The sequence below is a fragment of the Cyprinus carpio genome, chromosome A17 (assembly GCF_018340385.1).
Source record: "Cyprinus carpio isolate SPL01 chromosome A17, ASM1834038v1, whole genome shotgun sequence".
In the NCBI taxonomy this organism is placed as follows: domain Eukaryota; kingdom Metazoa; phylum Chordata; class Actinopteri; order Cypriniformes; family Cyprinidae; genus Cyprinus; species Cyprinus carpio.
The window spans coordinates 25262343-25286554 of record NC_056588.1 but is presented as its reverse complement, the minus strand read 5'-3'; the positions used below and the strand labels follow the sequence as shown (position 1 = coordinate 25286554).

Here is a 24212-nt window from a genome sequence, read left to right as displayed (position 1 = left end):
ACTCATAGCGAAGTCTTGTTTAACCTGTCTAGCATTTCTGAGCGTTTATCTCTGCCTGTTTATCTGTGTATTACCTTGGACTGTTCTGATTCTACCGATCCTCCGCCACCTGCCCCATTGATGCTCTGCCTTGTCTTTGACCTACCTGTTGTCTGCCGCCTGCCCTGATTCTAGCCTGGTAACCGAACTTGATCTTGATTGTCTCTGATATCCTTGCCACTGTTGTCTGACCTCTGCCTGGTACTTCTGGTACTCACACATCACATGGCGTTCGTCTGCTTGCTGCTTACCGGTAAAGCTTTGGAATGGGCTACAGCGATGTGGCAGGGTAATCGCATGTCCTTCCCCACTTACGACTGTTTCATTTGCCAATTCCGGGATGTGTTCGAGCATTCCGCCAGCAGAAGGGAGGCAGGAGAGGAATTAATCAGGGTCGCAGCACCGCAGCCAAATGTACACTGGCTTTTCAAACCCTCGCTGCTCAGACGGGCTGGGGCGACGAACCTCTTCGGCTATTCTACCGTAAGGGACTCAACCATGATCTACAGTCTGAACTAGCTTGCAGAGAGGAGGGAAGGAGTCTGGAACAATTCATGGATCTAGCTATTCGTCTGGATAACCTGATACGCTCACGACGCACTCGTCGGAGTTCACCCACCCAGTCAGTCGCACAAGGAGGCATCGAACCAGAACCCATGCAAATCAGCGCTACCCAACTATCCACTGAGGAGCGCGAGAAACGCATCCGACAACATCTATGCCTATACTGCGGTCAGGCCGGTCATCTGTGGGCTTCCTGTTCCACTCGGCCTCCTCGTCGGGATTCCACCGCAGTGAGTGCTAGCCTTCATTCCTTTGGGGTACCGGTGGCTATTAGCACTGAGGGGAGGAGATTTGAAACCATCGCCATGATAGATTCTGGGGCTGCGGGGAATTTTATTGACATCATTTGCTGAAACTCATGACATTCCTCTCCTTTCATGTGAATACTGGGTGGCAGTGGCAGCGCTAAATGGTCGACCGCTGGGTTCTGGGAGAATTAAATACATAACGCCAGAGATCCATCTGCAAACTGGGGCACTCCACACAGAGGCCATTAGACTGTTCAGCAAAGCCAAAGCCTCCAAGCTTCCTCCTTATCGACCCATAATTCTTAAAGCTGGGGAACTCCACACAGAGGCCATTAGACTGTTCCATCGACCTCAGCCAAGGCGACAGCCGGCACAGGAACCAAACTCCAATCAGTGAGAGAATGTAGAAAAAAAAACCTTGGGAGAAACCAACACGGAGTGACTGTGCCATCGACCTCCTGCAGGATTTTCCCCCTCGCTCAACCCGAATCTGCGGCCATGAAGAAGTATATAGAGGAGGAACTGGCCAAGGGCTTTATCGTGCCTTCGAAATCACCAGCTTCAGCTGTGTTTTTCTTCGTCAAGAAGAAGGGTGGAAGTCTTCAGCCTTGCATTGACTATCGGGCACTCAACGAGATCAGTATAAAGTTTTGCTACCCATTGCCTCTGGTTCCTTCGGCCCTGGAGCAGCTCTGCAATGCCAAATACGTCACTAAATTAGATCTACGCAGTGCCTACAACCTGATTCGCATTCGCAAAGGGGAATGTACATGAAACAATAATGGACGTTCATAAAATGACTCATGGAAAATGCTCTTAAGCTGAAAGATCAACCATACACAGCCCAGACTGTTGGAATTTTTAAGTTGTTACTGGACGTTCATAAAATCACTCAACGAGATCTATATTAAAGTTTTGCCGTCATCTCTGTTGGGTTCTCCTTTTGCCCTTGGCCCTCTGCAGACACACTGAAAGATCAACCATACACAGCCCAGACTGTTGGAATTTTTAAGTTGTTACTTAAGACACACCTGTATTCTTTGGCTTTTTTTTTTTTTTTTTTTTTTCCCCAGACATTACGAACTTAGGTCAACCATGGTTGTTTTTAAATGTGCTATATAAATAAAATTGAACTGAAATTTAACTTTAAATAACAATGCAAGCACTCGCACCCAGGAATACAAGATTTTAATAAATGTAATAACTTGCCATTCCAGTTTGCTTCTCACCAAACCCTACAGTATGCCTTCAGAAAGTTTGGAATATATGCCACAAGATGCATATAATTAGCCTATTTAGGTTAGGTTGTGTCAAACCATTCATTAGTCTGGTTGTTTGAGGAAAAAAGATGAAATGTAGTTGCAATAAAACAGGTTAAGACTCCCTACAATTGCAGCAGCAGAGGACTGGTATTCTGCAGCGCAGAACTGCAGAAAAACCGATGACAGCACGGTTTGATCTTTAGCTGACCAATTAGCAGAAAGGGGCGTTTAACTCCTGCCCACATGTAGAAATCGAATATTCAAGCTGTTTATTCATTTTTCTACCCCTGAAAGAAAAACGAAAAATTAAGCCGAATTCTTGTTTTTTTGCAAAAAATGAAGAAAAAAAAACCCCAAAAAGGAGCCGTTTTCTACACTCAATATTAAATTAAAACTCAAATGACCAAAAGATACACAGACCGTTTACACTTACGAGGAATTTGTTTTCGTAACAGAAGCTTCCGCAGTGCAACAGAATGACAGCGACAGAACAAAAACACAGATAATAATAATAATAATATTAATAATAATAATAATAATAGAACAAGTAAGGAAGGAATAACAATATACAAATTGACATTTGTATGTGCAGGTATATTACAATAGACAGTTTTGTAAGTACAGGTATATTATGTTCAAGTTGAAGTGTAGACTATGTGTGTTAGATAAATAAGTGTATGAGTGTATAAATACTGTTGTGTGTTCCACAGTTATTGTCAAGTGTTCATGAGATGGATTGCCTGGGGGAAGAAACTTCGTGTGTCTAGCTGTTCTGGTGCTCAGTGCTCTGTAGTGTCGGCCAGATGGCAAAAGTTAGGCACACTTACCCAGTGTATTACAACTGGTTATGGCTGTACCGTCATCAGAAAGATAAAGAACTGAAGCACTCTTTTTTGTTGTGTAAAAGTCAAAAATTCGTGCTAAGGAACAGCAGATGTGACCCTCTTCGTACTGTTCTTTCGATCCCGTTCTCGGTATGAAAGATTATCTAGCTCACGATGAGGCGCTGCGTAGGTTACAACGTGGGATGGTCACTTCATTTTAGTGGTTGTGGCGTTTTCCATAGGGATCCCATACGTCAGTTGATGTAACATCTCTGTTACATGCATATCCGAGACATTCTGCTCCATCCTTTAATAACAGCTTCTTTCATCACATTGTGACTGATTCATAAAGCAATCTGTGCTGAAATGTGCTGGAAAACTGTTCAGATCAGACTGAAATGATCGGGAATCTTTTTGCAAATGAACTAGATTCAGCGACACTGATAGATTCATCACAAGCTGTTTTGGCAGCTTAGTTAAAAAGTCTTCGTAATAAATCAAGGAAATTAAATGGTATGGTCCTTTTTTTAAGATAAGTATTCTGACATAAAATGTTTTTAAGACATTTTCAGAATTTGCATTCATCCTAACCTTGAAAAAGATGGTCTGGACTTTCCCACAGTCCTTTCCAGTTTCTTCCTCTACAGGAGAGAAGAGGATGTCTTTGGAGGGAACGCGGGCATATGCAATGCGTTTGTTGTTGCTTATCATCCATATGTAAATATCTGGAACACTGTGCTGAGGCTATGATGAAAAAGCAAAAGAATTTGCATTAATATTTTTTACAGTGAAATTAATTAATCTATATGGCCACATAACCAAGCATATCTGTATTTTATCAGGTCTTGCGCACTACCTCATCAGTCAAGAATCTCAGCTTGTGGAGGAAGTTTTGTGCCAGTTTTATTTTGTCTTTCACGTTGCTTTTCTTTACTTGGGATCGCATATTCTTTGCTTGCTGGCCCATGTTTTCCTGAAAAAATAACAACAAGCTTTAGCAACAGACACACAAAAAAAAAGCCACAAGAATCAGATTTTAATATTAGTTCCCTTTCAGTAAGTCACTCTCGATGTCACGTCGGTGACCGACAAATTGGGATATCACTTCGATAAACCAATCTACTTCGAGTGTAAACTAAACGAGCCAATGCACACTGGCATGCAATTATTGGATCCAGCTGCCGCTGATCACAGCGTGAGTATAATAAGGCAGCAGGTGCAATGCATACCAGCTTTTCACTTCAGAGCCGAGCGTTAGTATTGTTCTGCTTAAAATGTGTCTAGCTGTGAACTACAAATTCAGCACGCTCTCGGAAGCTTTGTGTGTTGGTGAGATGGCATTCAGTGGTGGTCGTTCCCGAGTCAAGTGGGTTGTGCACTTCAGGCTGGACTACCCCCTGTCGTGTTGCAAGCAGCCAATTGCCCTGTGCGCCTCAGCACTAAAAGAGCATTTCCTAAAGGGCAGATTTCTCTAAAAGAGCTTCACGGGTGCGTCTTTATAAAAACGACAGATCGTCCTAATAAGGATGCCATTTCATCCGTGCGTTTCTGGATGCAGTCAGACCTGGCAATGGGTGATGGTCACAATCTCTGCCTCACGTGTCTGGGCATCAAGCACGCTGAGATGGCCTTCGTGGATGAGTCATGTTCCCACTGCGGGAAGATGACCATCTTGGAGCTGCGAACCAGGCTCCGCTACCTTCAGGGGGGCAGAGTCCTGTTGCCTGGGGCTTATTCTGGTTGCCGACAGACGAGAACCACTTCCAGCAACAGCGCGGGTGGTTTGAGGATTACAGTGGTGGCAAACCCCGCAGGTAACCAATCCACTGGGGACCATCACTCCTCTTGCACCTCCGATCCAGTGGAGCAACCCACGGAATGTGCTGGGCCCTCTTCAAAGAGCGTACCAGCGGTATCCACTGGGCCTCCCCCCGACCAGATGTCGATCTCAGCATCGGAGGGAGAGCTGTCTGATGAAGATTTGGCCACGCTGCCACCTTCCGGGATGGTGGCAATTGTGAATCGGATTCGGAGATGACAGCTATGCTTTCCCGGGCCGACTAGAGGGTAGGGCTCGAGTAGAAACCTCCACCGCATGCCGAGCCCTCGAGGTGGGATGGTTGGTTTCTCGAGGTGGCTTGCGCTGGTTCTCAGCCCTTTGGGCTGTCCCTGTCTCCCTGTGTCTTAACGAAAGTCGTGGTGTCGGCTCTTGTTCCCCTCAAAGAACATGGTGTTCGCATCCTCAGCTATCTAGACGATTGGCTTATACTAGCACAGTCTTGGGATCAGTTGTGCGAGCACAGGGACCTGGTGCTCCGGGAACCTCAGCCTGTTGGGCCTTCAACTGGGAAAAGAGCAAACTCTCCTTGACGCAGAGGATCTCTTTTCTCGGTACGGAGTTGGATTCGGTCGAACAGACAGCGCGCCTCACAGAAGAATGTGCGCGGTCAGTGCTAGCCTGCTTGAATACGTTCAAGGGCAGGACAGCGGTTCCACTGGAACTTTTTCAGAGGCTCCTGGGGCATATGGCAGCCACAGCAGAACTTAGGTACACCACTCGGCCTGTTACATATGAGACCGCTCCAGCACTGGCTTTATGGCCAAGTCCCGAGGTGGACGTGGAAGCGCGGCACTCACTGGGTCCAAGTTACACCGGCCTGTCACCAAACCTTCACCCCGTGGTCAGATCTTGCGTTCCTCCGGTCAGTGGTGCCCCTAGAGCAGATCTCCAGGCATGCTGTGGTTTACACAGATGCCTCCACCACGGGCTGGGGGTCACGTACAATGGGCATGCAGTCTCAGGGGTTTGGACGGTCCCGCAGCTGCATTGGCACATCAGTTGCCTAGAGTTGTTAGCAGTGCATCTTGCCTTGAACCGTCTCAAAGGGTTCTTACGAGGCAAGCACGTGCTGGAACGAACGGACAACACAGCGACAGTCCCGTACATCAACTGACAAGGTGGTCTGTGCTCCTGTCGCATGTCGCAACTCGCCCGATGATGCTCTTCTGGTTTGGGAAGGTTGTGGGTTCTGTTTTTGCTTTTGTGATTTTCAGGTTCTGGTCATGATCATACAGTTGAGGTGATGTAGCTGTGCTGTGGTCCAGCAGAATGGCTACTCCATCCCCAGACGGTCCAGCTGATTTGGAGACGTTTCGGAGCTGCTCAGGTAGACCTGTTTGCTTCTCCTGAGACCTGTCCCTGCCAGTTGTTCTCAGCATGGATGCACTGGCACACAGCTGGCCGCAAGGCCTATGCAAATATACATTTCCCCCAGTGAGCCTTCTCACACAGACACTGTGCAAAGTCCGGGAGGATGAGGAGCGAGTCTTGCTAGTGGCGCCGTATTGGCCCACTCGGACCTAGTTCCCCGAACTAGTGCTCCTCGCGACAGCCCCTCCTTGGCCAATTCCTCTGAGGAAGGATCTACTGACTCAGAGATGGGGCACCATGTGGCACCCGCATCCAGACCTTTGGAAATTCTATGTCTGGTCCCTGGACAGGACGCGGAGGTTCTAGCTGACCTACCCCAGGAGGTAATGAACACCATAACTTCAGCGAGAGCACTGTCTACGAGACACGCTTAGGCTTTGAAGTGGAACCTGCTCATTGAGTGATGTTCTTCTTGTCGAGAAGACCCCAAAGATGCTTGATTGCGGTCATGCTTTCCTTTCTGCAGCAAGGGCTGGAGCGAAGGCTGTCTCCCTCCACCCTCAAAGTCCAGGTTGCTGCTATTGCTGCATACCAAGACCCCGTGAATGGGAAGTCTTTATGTAAGCATGACCTTATCACCAGGTTCCTTAGAAAAGCCAGGAGTTTAAATCCTTCCAGGCCCCCCTCTATACCCTCTTGGGACCTGACTCTAGTGCTAATATCTCTACAGCAGGGCCCATTCGAGCCTTTGTATTCAGTTGAGCTAAAGTTTCTTTCATTGAAAACTCTGCTCCATCAAGAGGGTAGGGGACCTGCACGCATTCTCGGTCGACGATTCATGCCTAGAGTTTGGGCCGGCTGACTCCAAGGTAATCCTGAGGCCCCAGCCCGGCTACATGCACAAGGTTCCTACTACACCCTTAAAAGACCAAGTGGTGAACCTGCAAGCGTTGCCCCTGGAGGAGGCAGACCCAGCCCTGGCTTTGCTCTGTCCCGTCCGAGCATTGAGATGCTACGTAGACCAGACACAAAGCTTCAGGACCTCAGATCAGCTCTTTGTCTGTTACGGAGGCTGGCAGAAGGGGAATGCCATCTCTAAGCAGAGGATGGCCTACTGGATTGTGGATGCCATCGCCCTGGCTTATCAGGCACAGGGTGTGCCCTGCCCGTTCAGGTTGCAAGCTCACGCAAATAGAAGTGTTGCATCCTCCTTGGCGCTGGCTCGTGGCACCTCGCTGACAGATATTTGTAGAGCTGTGGGCTGGGTGACCCCTAACACATTTGCTAGATTCTATAGCCTTCGTGTAGATTATTTAGCCTTCATGTAGATCCTCCTGTGTTCTCACCTCAAACGGGTAGTGGCACCGAGAGGCCCCGGTTAGTGTCAGCTTGCTAAAACTGCTCCAGAGTGTCCGTACTGTAGACCCTGTTGAGATCCTCCATCACCCTAGGCAGCTGGGCATGGCAGAATATCTGGCTCCAGGCTTTCATGATGAATCTGTGAGAACCGTGAAGGGCTGGGTTCCATATGGAGACCTAATCGGTACTTGTATGTGTATAGTCCACGGTATAGCCTAAGAGCCCGTGTTTCCCTGGCAGACTTCTGCCTTCCCAAGAACATTTTAATCACCTCAAATTTCTCCATATACACCTAAACGGATGCTATATGTGTAATTGCTTCCGAAAACTCCTTCGGGAAGGATGGGGCTTCCGCAGCGTCCCTGTTCCAAACGGAACAGGTACAATTTCCCAGTGTTATCCAATCTCACCCAGTGAGGTAGTGCTTTGACAGTGGTGAGTGGAACTACTTATTCCGAGCCCCGGCCTACACCAAATAGGGGAGCAGGTGGCTCGCACAGGCCACTGGTAGGGGCAGCACCCATGGCGCTTTGGTAGGGATCCCAATTCTTCAGTCACCGACGTGACGTCGAGAGTGACCGACTGAAAGGGAATGTCTCGGTTACGTATGGTAACCCTCCCGTCCCGTCGCCACGGTTCCTGAACCACCACTGAGCGGCCGGGTCACCGGCTCGGCTCCTCAGCGAAAACCTGGTATGCATTGCACCTGCTACCTTATTATACTCACGCTGTGATCAATGGCATCTGGATGCAATAATTGCATGCCAATGTGCATTGGCTCATTTAGTTTACACTCAAAGTAGATTGGTTTATTAAAGCGAAATCCCAATTCGTCAGTCATCGACGTGACGTCTCCGTTCCCTCCTTCAGGGAATGAGGGTTACCATACGTAACCGAGACGTAACTCTTAATATGTGTTAGTAACAACTGCTTTTACCAATTCCTGCATGCATAATTTCAGTCTCTCCCGATCCAGTTTAGTCTTCCCAGTCTGATTCTGATCATTGTTTGCCAAAGTTACAAAGGTACTGAAAGGGATAAAAAAAAAAGTTCACTGTTATTTTATCTTCACTCTGTCATAGACGGTTGAATGAAGTTTTATGAAAATATTCTGTCAGTTGTTCCTCAAAATTTCAGGATTTTTTATTTTTTTTTCAATTTATTTAAAAACTTCTTCTGAATACTTCTGAATTATCAAGAAATCATGCTTTACTAACCACCATACACACTACCAGTCAAGTAGTGCACCTAATCACATGACACAAGTGGAGCACAAATAGCACTGTTTCCAGAGAACCACTCATAACTGGCTCAGAATAACATATATAAACCACATATAAACCTGCAGCCATTGCTGAGTTCCTCCAGGACTCCTCTGAGTCTGCGCTCAGGATAGGCTTTCTCTGTTTTAATGATCTCCTGCACATCGTTTAACCCTTCTTCCTATAAAATGATAGAGAACACAGGCTGCAATGTCAACATATAAATGTATTTTCACAGATTAACTGTAACCAGGATTATTATTGTATACTAAATGAAAAATATGATGTAAATGGGATTTAAGGCAAGACACTACAGGCAAAACCCCTTTATTTTTTTTATTTTTTTTTCATGCACTAGTCAATTTTGAGATTTTGGGCTAATTTGCTTCCATAACTAGACTTATTTCAGATTAGTGGAAAGAAAGAAATTCAAAATAGACACTATTTTTTGCGCTTGATCTATTCACGTCTGTAGATTTTAATTACAATAATCTCTCTACAATACATAATACATATACAGTAGAATTTGAACCTGGTTTTATCCAATGTTCTGATTTCTGTTCTGTAAATAAATTAGTGCACATTTCATTGAAAATGTCTCACTTGCATTTTTAAACACAACATTTACTGTAAGAAAAGTTGTAATACAAAACAATTCTCTTAATGTACTATGTTTCATCAACAGGGGAAGCATGATGTTATCTGTTAGTTAAAATGTTTACCCTATTCATCTGTATTGTTTTGCCTGAAGATTTATTTATTTATTTAGATAAAAATTAAATAAAAATGAAAAATAGTGGTGCAAAATGGTTGAAACAAAAATTAGTAACAAAAATAAGAATGTGTATAAAATGGTAAAAAGATAAATCTTTCAGAAATTAACTAATATAATCTATATTTATTGATTTATTACCAATTTATCTGCAATTCTGTCCATGATGTTTGCATTATAAAGTCGTCTCCTTTGGTCCTGCCACCAGCTCTTGATATAGATGCAGGGTTTCCTCTCGAAGTATGGGAGGTGGAAATAGTTTCTGCAGAAAAATAAACCGGATATTTCACATGAATTTGCACCAAAATGCAAAATAACATAAATAAATGAGTTTTTGGTTTATATGTTGAGTAACTCAACCTGTCAGTGATGACTGGCTTCATTGGAGGAGTGCTGGAAACTGATGTCATATCTCCACCATCATCCACCTCCTCGTCACTAGAGCCGTGAATGAGCTCAGACTCCTCGTCATCGCCATCACCACCCTTCCTCTTCTTTGTTTTTGGCTTGGTTGGAGTATCGAGTTCACTGCCATAGTTTCCTGATTTAAAGGACAGTTTCATGATGTAGTGTCTGACACACTTCCAGAAATAATGCATTACTTGCATAAAAGTGAAGTGTATCAACTCTATGCACTATTAAAAAAAATTTTTTTTTCCAAGAAAGAGGTATAGGATTATGTTTTACAAAAAAAAAAAAATACAATTTCAGTCTTTGAACTGTATTTGTTTTGGACTGTTTTGGCTTGTAAACCATGATTGATTTGTACAGATTTCTCTCCTGATTCAGACTAGACCACTTTTTCACTGGAGGAAGCATTATTATGGATTGGCCTAAAGCAACAGTTTGAAGTTAAAAGCGGATTTGTTTCTTACAAACATGCATCTTTTGTCTTCACAAGTTGTTAATTAATGGGGTGGAGTGCTGTGGATTACTTGTGGATTATTGTGATGTTTTTATCAGCTGTTTGGACTCTTATTCTGATGGCACCCATTCACTGCAGAGCATCCATTGCTGAGACACTGATGCAATGCTACAGTTCTACAAATCTGTTCCCACAAACAAACAAACTCATCTATATCTGGGATGGCCTGTGGATCAGTACACTTTCAGCAAACTTTTTATTTTTGGGTCAGCTATTCCTTTAAAGCCAGTTAATGGTCTTTGCATGTAAAAATTGGATGAGTTTGAATTTGAATGAGTTTGAATATTTTGAAAATATTGAATCAACCTGAACATAAGGTTTAATTGAAAAGATGGCATTTCAAACACTGATTATTAATATCATCTACTGCAACATTTCAGGTGTTAGTCCGTATCCTTTGTGTATGATTTATCTAATATTGAACTGGTGTCATTCATATTAAAATATGAAAATGTATTATTAAAAAGTATGCTCACAGCAGTAACATAAATTTCTTTGAAAGTTTAAAAGAATTCAGTAGCATTCTGAATGGTGAGCAACTGGTGACCTCAATTTAAAGGCTGATAACTAGTCTATCATAGATTGTACCTATTGTAACCTCAAAGTTGATGGGTTTGTCTCCAATCTTCCTGTCAATCATAGTGGCCTCAAGGAAACATCCAAAGAGAAAGAACTCCTCAATTTTTCCAGTGGCATTCTAGATATAAGCAACAAACAAACAATTGATTAAATCTTTTGTGAATACACTTTGTTGTAAATAAAAAGGTTATTAGAGTATGCTTTACAAGAAAATACTATTTCAGTCTATCTATGTTAATTAAATTAAAAATTAGTTTAAATTTCATTTTTAATCCAGTCTACTATTTGACATTTCTTTGTAATTAATTGTGAAATTTACTAGCAATTTCTAAATGTGTTTCTTTTGAGTGAAATTTGTTTCTACATCATTATTTATTTTATTTTATTTTTCAGTGTATGGGGGTTTTCCTATAACAGACAAAAAATGATGTAACTGTGCTCATAAACAATTCAAAACAGATCTGTTTTCTCAAACTGATTAATTTTTAACAGCAAGTCACATGCAGAATGAAGCCTAACTTTGGCTCTGACTGTGTAGATGATTGTTTTGCACACAAAGAACTACTATGCGTATTACTGCTAAATGAATAATGTACTGAGATAAATAAAGACAATTAATTATTCACTGTAATTGGCCTGTCGTAATTCTCTGTAATTGAATTGAAAATCCCCCCCCCCACCACCACGTCTATGGATCGCTTACATCTGAGATGTTGGGTACTCCCTCCACCTGCACCTCAGTGGAGCTCATTACTTCAGGAGAGGAGGTGTCCAGTATCTCCACGGCCAGATTGATCAGCAGTCGGGCCCTGAACGAAACCCCTTCCCCTAGTCCTTCATTCAGGTCCTGGTACTCATCCATGAGCGTGTAGCTGCGTGTGGAGCCGTACATGTTGACCCAAGCCGGCCCGAGAGTTGGAAGAAAGCCTATCAATAGAAACAGGATTGTTGTTTTTATTTTTTATTTTTACCTTTTGATAATATTTGAAAATAGTTTTAAACTGATCTTGAACAGCAGTGTAGTGAGTATCCAGAGCAACATGTGATAAACAACAAAAAAGACAAAGGAAATTTACTTCCAGTCAAACTTTTGTAAAAATTAAGAGTTTTAATACAGTAAAATTATGAAATATTATTACAATTAAAAATAACTATTTTCTACATTGAATATAATGTTTTCAGCATCATTACTCCAGTCTTCAGATTCACATGATCTTCAGAAATCATTCTAATATGCTGATTTGCTGCTCAAGGAGTTTTCTTTCTTAGATCATGTGAATCTGAAGACTGGAGTAATGATGCTGAAAATTTAGCTGTGATCACAGGAATAAATTACAGTTTAACAGATATTCACATAGAAATATTAATATTTTTTTCACAGTATTACTGTTCCAAATAAATTGTGAGCAGGTTTATTATTTAATTATAATTATTCAATTATTGGTACTTATATTTAATTATTCCAGACTTTTGCATGTTAGTGTATTACTTTTGCAGACTTTGCAGAGGTGTTCAGGAAGCCCTGTTACCTTTGTCTCCATCATTAGCAATCTTCCGCAGGTCAATGAAGTGCGTTCCGATGGCCACATCGTTCACTTTATCTGAATCACGGATCTGGACTTTCATTCTCCGGCACAGTGGTGGAAACTGCTCGGTGAAAACGATCTGCTCATTCCAGATCGGCTCATAGCTGCTCTTCTGAATGGACGTTTTTCCCTGCATTGTGGACCAATGGATGAAAAATATTTATGCCTCCCCCTTGTGAAAAAGAAGCTTTTAAAATCTTTTAAAAGGACTAATTATCAAGGAAATCATATGCTTTAAAGGAAAATATTTAACCTCTTAAGACCTGAGAAAAAAGTTTTAGGAAAAAATTATTATTTTTTTTTTTCTTCTTCCCCATGTCTTTACATTGTTTAGAGCATTAATAATAATGTACAAAAAACAAAACAAAACAAAAAAATCATTTCATTCATAAGTTGTGCTTTGTCCTCGTTAGAGGAAATTGGGACTTAATTTCTTTAAAAAAATAAAAAGACATGATTGACCATGCATATGCAAAAACAATTGATTTTTTAAATCACCAAGACATTTTTAGTTTTCAAGAATTTTTTTTAATTTTTTTTTTTTTTTTACCAAAATTTGTATAAAGATGATTCTCAACTATGTTATAACAGAATGATTTCATATACCATTTTTCTTTCTGCAAAATGTGTGTAAAATTACCATAAACGGGTTTTCTCATTATATACAATGTATCTATAAACTGAAACTAATTTGCATATTAAAGTGTTTTTGGGACAACATGTAATGAAAAAAAGATATGTAATAAGGGGAGTAATAATTGACAAGATTTTCATAATAATATATAATATTTCATAGAATATTGAAATATAATTTCTTTCCCTATTCATTTGTTATGTCTTCCAAAATGCATAATAAACATGCTTTTAGTCCCAGTGTCCTCATATAAGGACATGTATGAAATCAACGTCCTGTTTCGTAACAGAAAGTCATATTTTGATTTGAAACCCCATAACATTTTCATGAGATGTTGATTTATGACACACAATTTAAAAATTAGACATATTTAAATGATTATTATTAAATATTATCATATTTCCATAAGAGTGTCACTAAATTAATTTCAGACATTTTGAAGACCAAGGAGAGGGAGTGGTCAATGTGAAACATCCAATCATTTAGTATCTCTGAAAAGATCTGAATGTGCTCTGTACAGGACATCCAGACTTCAAACTGTGGCATGTACAGTCTCAGTGAAATTCACTAAAATATAGTGTCCTCATATGGCCGCAGGGTGAACTGAATGTAATGTTTTCAGACACTACAATGCATGATATTTACAATTAAATGAAAATGAATAATAGTTTAGATGTTGTATTATTGTTTAAGTGTGTTGAACTGAATGTTTTTTTTTAGCCCAGAGGTAAGATGTAGTTTCACGGTTGGTTTTTGGTTTTGGTTTATGTTCATGTCTTTATTTTGTCTTTTTCATAGTGATGGTTCCTGTCACGCGTTTCCCTTTATCTTATTTTTAATTTAATGTTAAGAGACAACAAACATTTTCAGCATATGATTTAGAGTGAATGTGTACTCTATTTTGCAAGTAGTTCAAGTGCATTACTTTTTTGTAGTTTTTTTTGTAATAAATTGTCTAGCAAGTAGTAAATAATGGTTCATGGCTGTGACGTAAACTATAAAATAAGACTAGATGAGGTCTTCAAAATGTCCCACTTAATGACTCAAACTTTGTTTCAACAGGAAACACATCAACACAAGAAAGGAAACTGTGTTCACCAGCGATCATGGTTTTTAACAGAATTTTGCAAGTAGATCTGGTTATTCCAGAGTCTTCATTTTTATAGTGCAATATAAAATATTATTTAGTGATCTCTGAATATTGTGTAAAATGTGTTTTGTTAAATGATTCAATTTATTTTCCATCATTATATTTTCAAATCTTACTAAATGACCATTAGTAAGAATTCTGCCCACCTTCTGTCCAGCAAATTGCACCTGGACATACGGATCAACCAAGTCCTTATTTTCTCCAATGAAAGCTTTTTTGACATTTGCCATAATGCTGGTGTTCATTTTGGGCAACCCTTCGGCTCGGTAGATTTTCACATAGAATCTTGCCCACTGACGCTCAGCTGGGACGTCTTCCGGCAACAGAAGATTACTGGAACAAGAAAGAAACCAATAAAGAGGAGAGATGTGTTTCTGCATATAGAATCGCCTTTAAATAATCCATTTATTGTTGGATGGAATTATCTGAGTGACCTCAGCATTTATAATGTTGTGTAACAGGTAAAATACTAAACTAGAATTTCACATTTGAATTAAATACTACTATAAGTAAATATTCATTATATAAGGCTGTCAAAATACTGTATGCTGGGAACACTTGAGTTTAGAGGTTTTGTTCAATGTAAGGAATAGTAACAGTGTATGCTGGGAACACTTGGTTTCAGTGATGCTTCCCTCTGAATAGTAACAGTGATGCTTCCCTCTGCCCAGTGTCATCCTCCTCTGTTTTCATTTTGCAACAAGTTTTGCAGTGTCGCCCTGTGCACACTGACAATGTCCACTTTGCATCTTGCATCCTGCGGTGATGTCATCGGGATCACATAAAGTGGCCCATTTGTGGAAGAACTGATGCTCTGTAAATGTAAAGAAAAAGCACACTTTGAGTTCTCTAGTCTAGTCTAGAAACTGAGAGCTTTATCCACCTTATTTTTAACATAAGAGCAGCGCAGGCTTCCGGTGTCAGTTGTTTCTATTTCTTTTACCAGTACAAAAACAGTCCTTTATGCTGTTTTATATCGCAAACAGGTATTTGTCATATTTTAATTTATTATAATAGTCATAAAGACACTGATTTGTAGCTCAGATATTTTCTAGTTATTTATCTATAGTTATCTATCTTTTGTGTTTTAAAACAAGGTGGATAGAGAAGCATGAAAACCCCAGTTACCAGGTTGTGTATAAACTGTGCCCACGTCAAGCTTGAAGCTCCCGACCAGCGTGCCACTTCGCAAAAGATTCTTAGAGTGGATAACCTGTATGGACACATTATTTTAAATCCATTTAAAACAAAGCTTAATGCAGATCGAAAAGGACCATCTTTTAGGAAAAAAAAGTTTAAAATTGATATTTGATGCTACTTACTGACACTTTCAGGATCTTATCAAACATGACATCCGGAGGAACGTGGAAGTCAAAAACGAAGTACTAAAAAAAGCAAAGTTTATGAAAACATTAAATTAGAAATATTAAAGGAAAGCTTCACCCAAAAAATTAACATTTGCTGAAAATGTGCTCACTCTCAGGCCATCCAGGATCAGGATGAGTTTGTTTCTTCATCAGGTTTGTAGAAATGTAGCACTGCATCAGTGTCTCATCAATGGATGCTCTGCAGTGAATGGGTGCCGTCAGAATGAGAGTCCAAACAGCTGATAAAAACATCACAATAATCCACAAGTAATCCACAGCACTCCAGTCCATCAGTTAACATCCGGAGAAGACAAAAACTGCATGTTTGTTAGAAACAAATTTTTCAAACTGTTGCTTCCATCTAAAATCTGAGTCCATAATCCATAATAACATTTCCTCCAGTAAAAAGTCAATTTTCTGTCATCTCTCACATCAAAATCCACCCACATATTTGTTTAGAGCTGTTTTGGTTCGTAAACAGTGCTTGATCTTGATTTCTCTCCTGATTCAGACCAGATGACTTTTTAACTGGAAGTGTTATTATGGATTATGAACTCGTGTTTTAGGCAGAAGCAATGATTTGAAGGTAAAAACGTCTTGATGGATTTGTTTCATCTTTTGTCTTCCCCAGATGTTAACTGATGGACTGTGCTGTGGATTATTGTGATGTTTTTATCAGCTGTTTGGACTCTCATTCTGACGGCACCCATTCACTGTAGAGGATCCATTGCTGAGACACTGAACACATTTTCCAGTGACATTTTCATATTTGGTTGAATCTTGGATTCCCTTAAGATGAGTACAATTTTCAGTTGATGTGATTATTTTGCAGTTTTTTTTTTTTTTTTTCCTGAGGGTGAGTACATTTTCAGTAGATTTTCATATTTGGTTGAACTGTTAATTTTAGATTAATAATTTAAAAAGGGACATACCTCATTGTAGTAAGGGCAGTTGGACGACTCCTTCATTGAGGTGTATTTTTTTTCATCACCAATTTCTACACACACCACTGGATCCATGTTCAGACCCACCAGCTGTCTGGCCTCTATAACAGTGACACTGACCTGGAAAGTGAGGTATTACACACAAATATGTTGTACTGTATGTTGAAGGTTTTCAAAAATACACATGCTCAAAATTGGCACAAAAATGTCTGTATGATACAAAACTATAGGGTTAATATATCTCAAATACTGTAAGATCTAGTCTCTTCACTAATACCATTTTTCTTTACCATTTTTATGCAATGCTTCTGAATCAGCAGATGTTTTGTTATTTTTAATCTTATGTATGAAGGTCATACCCGTGTCCTAAACAGAAGATCCACAGGTGCGATTCATCACTTTAACTATCAACATGTTCCACTAACCACAAACACAACACTGACTGTCTTCATTTTCATCACTACAGCTATTGTTTCAACAAACTTTGTGTGAAATGTGTAGCTTGTAAAAAAACTCTTTTTCTCTCATCAATGACAATTTGCCATTCTACATACTTGGAAATCAACTGGTCTTCCAGCACTGGGCTCAATCTTGATGTCAGGCTTTGATCTAAAGTAATTAAGACATTTTTGGATGAAAAAAAAAAGTAGAAGTTGATCAACATACAGTACAGTGTTAGAATATGGCAATATCTTTTCTTATCATTTAAGTAATATTTAACGCAACATAAATGTAATACAAAAATATCAAATTTGATTTGGAATCATGTGATTGGAGTAATTTTTGGTCACCTCTTATTGGAGACATTGGTTGTGACGGCAGTGACTGATGCGAGTGAGATGGTGTCAGGATCTGGCATCCTCATATCCTCCGTCTCTAGAATAGCCGGTTCATCTAACAAGTCAAATATGATGTCAATATGAACATTATGGACATTCATTATGCATTTTTTTTTTCAATAAACAAGTTATTTGCAATAAATAAAGGCTACATTCACATAAAATGTTTTATATCATTTATTAAATATATTTCTATATAAATATTGTGTAATATTACATAATTATTTAAATATGTTAATTGTTCACTATAAATAAAACTGAAATAATCATGTTAAAGAATTACCTATAATTTACAAATTTTCACACAATTAATAAAATCTTTCACCTTGACCTTTGCCATCATCCTTGGAGGCTCGATGCTTGCTACGCTTCATTGTTATGAATTTGATTTATCCTCTTGGTGTATGAATGTTTTGAAAATGAAAATGAAAAATAAATGTTAAAAATCTCTCAATTTAAATGTAACGGTCATGTCTTTGTAACTTTGTGTTGCTTTATTCCATTTCAATCAGCCAGGAATCCAAAATCAATGAGCCTTTATTAATTAACTAAAGTTTAAAAAAAGTTTTAAATAATTAGCAGATACATGAAGAATTTAACTGAATTAATTTGCATAAGTAGCATAATTATCTAAACAGACAGGTGCATCTACAACTGACAGATTACCTTTAAATAAGCATGCTGAATGTTTTAATTGAGCAAGCAAGCAAGCAAGAAAGAAAGAAAGAAAGAAAAAAGAAAGAAAGAAAGAAAAAGAATTATGTATGCGTAGAGCTAACTGATGCAATCAAGACTAGCTAATGGATTCTGTGCAGGCAAACCAACAGTTTTTAATTAGTTTTTTAATAGTTTCTGGTAGTTTTTCTTTCTTAAACAGCAACTATTTATTAAGGTTTTATGATAAAAATATTTCCATTGCAAGATATTTTTGGATAAAAGAAACTTATTTTACTGAAACATCCTCAATTCCACAAAAAAAGTGAATTTTGAATATCCTGATACATTTCTCAGTATGTTTAATGTTTTCATTAATCCACCAAACACCATAACAGTAAAGCCATATCTGAAAGCCATCATCATCAAGTTACATAGGATTGCAATATTTGGTTTTCCTTGACAAACAAAGCAAATGAAAGACTCGTATGCAAAGTCTGATGAAATACTGAAACGTACCGTACAGTGCAGCTGCTTCTCTAGTTCCTGAATCACATCTAGGAGTTTGCAGGAAGGACACACCGATTCCAGTTTCAATATGTCTTTAAAATAAATAGTTTACAAACTCATTATTGATATTTAGATGACAGAAACAGAGAGGCCACAAAAGTAGCTCAAAAAGAGTCTGCTTTGGTCTAAGCCTGAAGATGGGCAGGAGAGATGTGATATGGCCATGAATAGTGCATGAGTGCTGAACCCGAGACCGTGGTAACTAGAACTAGTTCCTGACGAGAGAGACAGACTGCATGGGATTTTGACAAGCTGCTACTCTAGATGTCCTCAGACTAACAAACCAGGTTAAAACCAGCATGTAAACTGCAGGAGTAACATGATTCTATCGAGAGTCTGAAGGGAGTGTGAACATAATGCCTTACTAATCTCTAACTCTCACCAGTGATGGGCTGCATCTAAACTAACTATACTACATTCTGCAAAGACCAACGTTTCCATACGATTTGGAGGAAATGGCAGTGTGCTGACCTATTATAAATGCTACTCTCTTCAAGCTATTACTTAATATAAATCTGATTCACATAATAAAAAAATAACTAACGCTTTTTTGCAGTGTCCTTGTTACACGTCACATGTACCTGTAGACTAGCAGTCAAACCTTTAGGATAATTCAGAATTTGTAATGTTTTTGAATGAAGTCTCTTCAGCTCACCGAGGCTGCATTTATTTATTGCAAAATACAGTAAAAACATAAATAATATGGGTATTATTACAATACAGTAAAAGCATTAATAATATTGTAATTATTTATTTATTTGTTTCCTGTTTGAATATACTGTAAAATTTAATTGATTGCTGTGATCAAAGCTGAATTTTCAGCATCATTACTCCAGTCTTCAGCAGCACAACTGTTTTCATCATTGATAATATTCAGAAATGTTTCTTGAGCAGCAAATCATCATATTAGAATGATTTCTGAAGATCATGTGACACTGAAGACTGGAGTAATGATGCTGAAAATACAGCTGCGCATCAGAAATAACTTACAGTTTAACAGATATTCACATAGAAATCTGTTGTTTAGTAATAATATTTCACAATATAAAATTGTTACTGTATTTTTATTACTGTATTCTATCTATCTATCTATCTATCTATCTATCTATCTATCTATCTGTTCCAAACTTTTGATTAGTAGTGCACTTACTACAATAATAACAGTAAATTATACAACTAACCGAAATCTAAACCCTATAGTAAGTACATGTTATTTAATATAACTCTGTACTTAAAATAATAATTATACTGTAACAATGTTCAAAATCTCAAAATAAATAAATACAAATTCTTTGCTTCTTTATTTTAACATTCCTTTTTTTTGTCTCTCACTTGGTACAATATTCTATTAAAAAATGTATTGTTTAAACATATATATGCAAGAGCTGGGTCTTGCATACAACTGCAAAGCAATCGGTGTAAAAAGGTCAAATACAAAGTTTAATCTTGCACGTTATTGCTCAGCATTTAAATGCAATGTCCTTGCCAGACTGAGAAAATTAACCTGTTTAGTGGTCCAGCAGGTGAAAACGGTACGTGTAATCAATCATTGATTCAAATACAATTTTGCATTGTATCATACTATCTTAAAGACAAAACAACTGTGAGATGCTTGAACATAAGCGTGTGTAATTGTCAGGAGACAAATCAAACTGACTCTGGCTTAAATAATCGATGATGACTTGTTTCAACTGCAACTTGCAGACTAGCTGACGATATGTAGCTTTGGTAACCCAGCAGTGTCATGTGGTCATCTACAATGCAAATTTACTGAAATGAGATACCGGTTCAACTGCTTATTCATGAAGATCCAAAAAATAGTCTAAAATATTGAACTTAACTTTTTTAAAGTTATAAAAAAAAAAAAAAAATGGAATTAGCAAGAGTACAAAGACCATAACAACACTCCAAATCTTGAAGAGAAAAAGTGCATCAATTGCTACAGGTTTTTACAAATGCCTATGTCTACATTTCACTGACTCCTAGTAATAAGTTCTACTTACATGTTGGAAATGATCAAATGTGCATGAAGCAAAACACCTGCATTGTGTTTCTTCCATCAACAATGCTTTACCAGACCACATATAATACTTTTTATAAGTCCTTTTGAAAAGTCAAACTAAAATAATCAGCTCATGCATAAGACATGCTGTTTGTAAGGAATACGTTTAAGGTCTAAAGTTGCCTGTATCCAGTGAAATATCTTAAATTATTAAATGGTGCCAATCAGAGTTCCATGCGTCATCCACAATGAGCATGCATCATTTGTATCGTCTTGACAGACATTTTTGAATCATTAGCCAGGATGATGATAAAACAGGATGATTATATACTGACTGAATGTTCTACAACAACAAGTTTTTAGTATGTAGATTTTAGATAAGACCCCCTCTTTAAAGGAACAGTTGACCCAAAAATAAAATTTGCTGAACATTTACTCACCTTCAGGCCATCCAAGAAGTAGATGAGTGTTTCTTCATCAGATCTGGAAAGTGTAGCACTGCATCAGTGCAATGGATGCTCCGCAGTGAATGGGTGCCGTCAGAATGAGAGTCCACAAGTAATCCACAGCACTCCAGTCCATCAGTTAATGGCTTGTGAAGAGAAAACCTTCATGGCAAAAATAGTCCATAATCCATAATAGCACTTCCTCCAGTGAAAAAGTCCATCTTCTGTTGTCTCTCACATCAAAATCCACCCAAATATTTGTTTAGAGCTGTTTAAACGGTGCTTGATCTGTGCAGATTTCTCTCCTGATTCAGACAAGACAACTTTTTCACTGAAGAAAGCAACATTATGGATACAGGATTTATATTTTGGACAGATGCAACAGTTTGAAGTTAAACACACCTAAATGATGGATTTGTTTCTTACAAACACACACCTTTTCGCTTTTTGTTTCATTTTGTACACATTTGCACAACCTAAACACTTTATACATTGAAATATTCAGGGTCCCTTCAAAAAACTGAACAAAACATAGAGATTTGAAGTGCTCTGTAGCAATTTAATGTAATAATTGATGATTGCTTGGGTGTTATCAGAGCTTCACCCATAGGAAAAAAATATTGCTCAGTGGTTGCTTTTCCTAAGCTCAGGAGACTTAGATGAGATTCTCATATATCTCTCATTTCAGTATAAACAGCATTACAGATGTTTCTCCTAAAATTCCTTAGGAGAAATAAAAGTAGACACAGCTGAGACATGAGACATATCTGAGAGAAAGGAGTCCAAAATATTTGAGAATATTTACACTGCTGTAATCTCTTTCAAGACCCCATTAGAAAATATGCTTTATTGCCTTGCTTAAATTTTCACCCTCTATCAAGACGTCCAGTTTCACCTTTAATGGTCAGGACAGTAGGAGTCACAGAAGCAGGAAAGTACCTATAGCTGGGACTCGAGCTCATGCTTTCTCCAAGGTTATGACTCTGACAGGTTACTCTACGCTCAGGATACTAAGGGCTGATTCTCAAATATGTCTCAATGAGATAATCAGCTTTGTCTTAAGATGTCTTCAGTTTTATTTTAGGAGAAATGTTAAACTTTTACCAATATTGTAAATACTAAAACTACATAGTTTAAATAGTATTAAACATGTCAGAATAAAAGGGGTTACTAGTTTATATTTATCTTCAATGGCCAGGCAGCATTGTATATACAGCATGTTTCCCAAGACTTATATAAGCACAAAGTGTTTTTTTGCTTGCATTTTTGCATGCATGTAAATATAGGTAATGCTTTCCTCTGTTAAATTATTGTGCAATAAAACACTAACTACACAAAACAACTTCAAATATGACAATGCATGTATTGTGTTTGATTGAAATGATGGTAATACATGACATTGAAGCTAACCAGAGGGGAGAAAGAATAAAATAAAAAAGAGATCTCTTTAACATTCCAAACGTTTCTGCTACACAGACATGAGGTTACTTTAACACTCTCACATTTGTCTCCTTTAAAGTTTTAGAAAAGATCTCATCATCACCACACACTGTGCTCAGATTTTTCTCCTTAGCTAGAGACACTGGATCTCCCACATTTGTATCCTCAAAAGTTTTGAAGAGATCTCAGTAACATCACACATCATGCTCAGGTTTCTCTTAAGCTAAAGACTCTGGGGGTCTCATATTTGTCTCCTTTAAAACATTATAAAATATCTCAACAACTTTACAAAGTGTGCACCAAGTCAAGTACTTGAAAGGCTCTAAATAAAGGGGAAAGAACACATGAATTCAGAGTTTAAGATAAATCATGCAGAAATAAGGATACTGTTACTTTTTATTATAATGTTTATGTGCTTAGGCACTATTTGTTGTTGGAAAGAGTAATGTACCGGATGCCTTTATCAAAATGGATTTACAGAAAAAAGTAACCCTGGAGCTTTTCTTTACTGAAAGGCAAATAAATGGCTTATGAATTGATTATTAATTGACTAATTTGATTAATACATATTATATGGTAGAAATGTTTGAGCTCATATTGAGAAATTTGACATTTGCACACATTGTAAAGTTGTTGAGAGACAAATGAGACTAAGGAGACTAATGTGAGAGCTCCCGAGTCTTTAGTGTAGGAGAAAAATCTAAACAGTGTGAAATGTTGTTTGGATTATAAATTTTTTAAAGATTTGAATGTGAGATGTGAGGAGTCTATTGTTAATGTGAAAAATCTGAGCACAGTGTGTGATCATGATGAGGTCTCTTCTTAAACTTTAAAGGAGACAAATGTGAGAGTGTTAGAGTTTTTGTCTCAGGAGACAAGTTTGAGAAGCAGGAGACTCAAGAAAAAATCTCCATTCGAACTTAAAGTAAACTCATTTCTGTCTAGGAGAAATATTTAAGATGTTAAAGAGATCTCACTTTTGATTTTTCTTTCCTATGCATGTGGGTTTACCTATGCTGTTTTCATTTACATTTGCAGAATTTAAAGAATATATGGAATTTTTTAAATATATATATATTATTTAGAAAGACAACTGGCCTTAACAATGTCTAAACTGAATGTTGTTAAAACTGACACAAATCTTGTTTGTCAGTTGGTAAAATGGGAATTTTGTTGGATGACTTAAATTGTAATTCAATAAATGCAAAGGTTTCTTAAAATCAGTCTATAGTTTTGGGGGCAAAAGTTTTGTAATATTTGCTTCCAAAAATAAAGGTTACAGAATTGAGGTTACAGTAAATATAAATGAGTGTGTAACTTGGTCTACAGACTGACACCTTTCACAATGTCATCCAGGGCGAACCAGAGCCATACTGATAGCTGGCTGCAATCTTATACGTTCTCTCTTGAAAGGCCTTTCTTGGCTTTGGACTTATTATCCCAATCTCTTTGTGCTCCAGTGCCTCTATGGGTGTACCATCTGACTGTGGTGTAGTATATCACTCTAATTTATTCCTGTGGTGTTTTTACATGCTGTTGGTCAGCTGGGGACTGTGGCAATGCTGGGCCTTAGCCAGTAACACACATCCCAATGA

At 38.5% G+C, this 24212-nt stretch overlaps 1 protein-coding gene across 1 annotated transcript in view; it reads right to left on the bottom strand.

Annotated features, from left to right (window-relative positions):
• The window catches only part of LOC109090005 (otoferlin-like), a 47137-nt gene extending 28254 nt beyond the window's left edge, over window positions 1–18883 (bottom strand). Inside the window, exons 1-18 of the mRNA XM_042774509.1 lie at window positions 18679–18883; window positions 17831–17901; window positions 17458–17560; window positions 17221–17275; window positions 16655–16786; window positions 15678–15740; window positions 15484–15568; window positions 15057–15169; window positions 14502–14729; window positions 12515–12701; window positions 11689–11912; window positions 10995–11103; window positions 9842–10022; window positions 9623–9743; window positions 8790–8890; window positions 8385–8475; window positions 3794–3910; window positions 3529–3681 (exon numbers count right to left, since the gene is read on the bottom strand). Of these exons, the coding sequence (XP_042630443.1) occupies window positions 3529–3681; window positions 3794–3910; window positions 8385–8475; window positions 8790–8890; window positions 9623–9743; window positions 9842–10022; window positions 10995–11103; window positions 11689–11912; window positions 12515–12701; window positions 14502–14729; window positions 15057–15169; window positions 15484–15568; window positions 15678–15740; window positions 16655–16786; window positions 17221–17275; window positions 17458–17560; window positions 17831–17879 (2112 nt within the window). The 5' untranslated portion in view covers window positions 17880–17901; window positions 18679–18883. The remainder of the gene's footprint in view (window positions 1–3528; window positions 3682–3793; window positions 3911–8384; window positions 8476–8789; window positions 8891–9622; window positions 9744–9841; window positions 10023–10994; window positions 11104–11688; window positions 11913–12514; window positions 12702–14501; window positions 14730–15056; window positions 15170–15483; window positions 15569–15677; window positions 15741–16654; window positions 16787–17220; window positions 17276–17457; window positions 17561–17830; window positions 17902–18678) is intronic.
• Between the last annotated feature and the right edge of the window lie 5329 nt (window positions 18884–24212).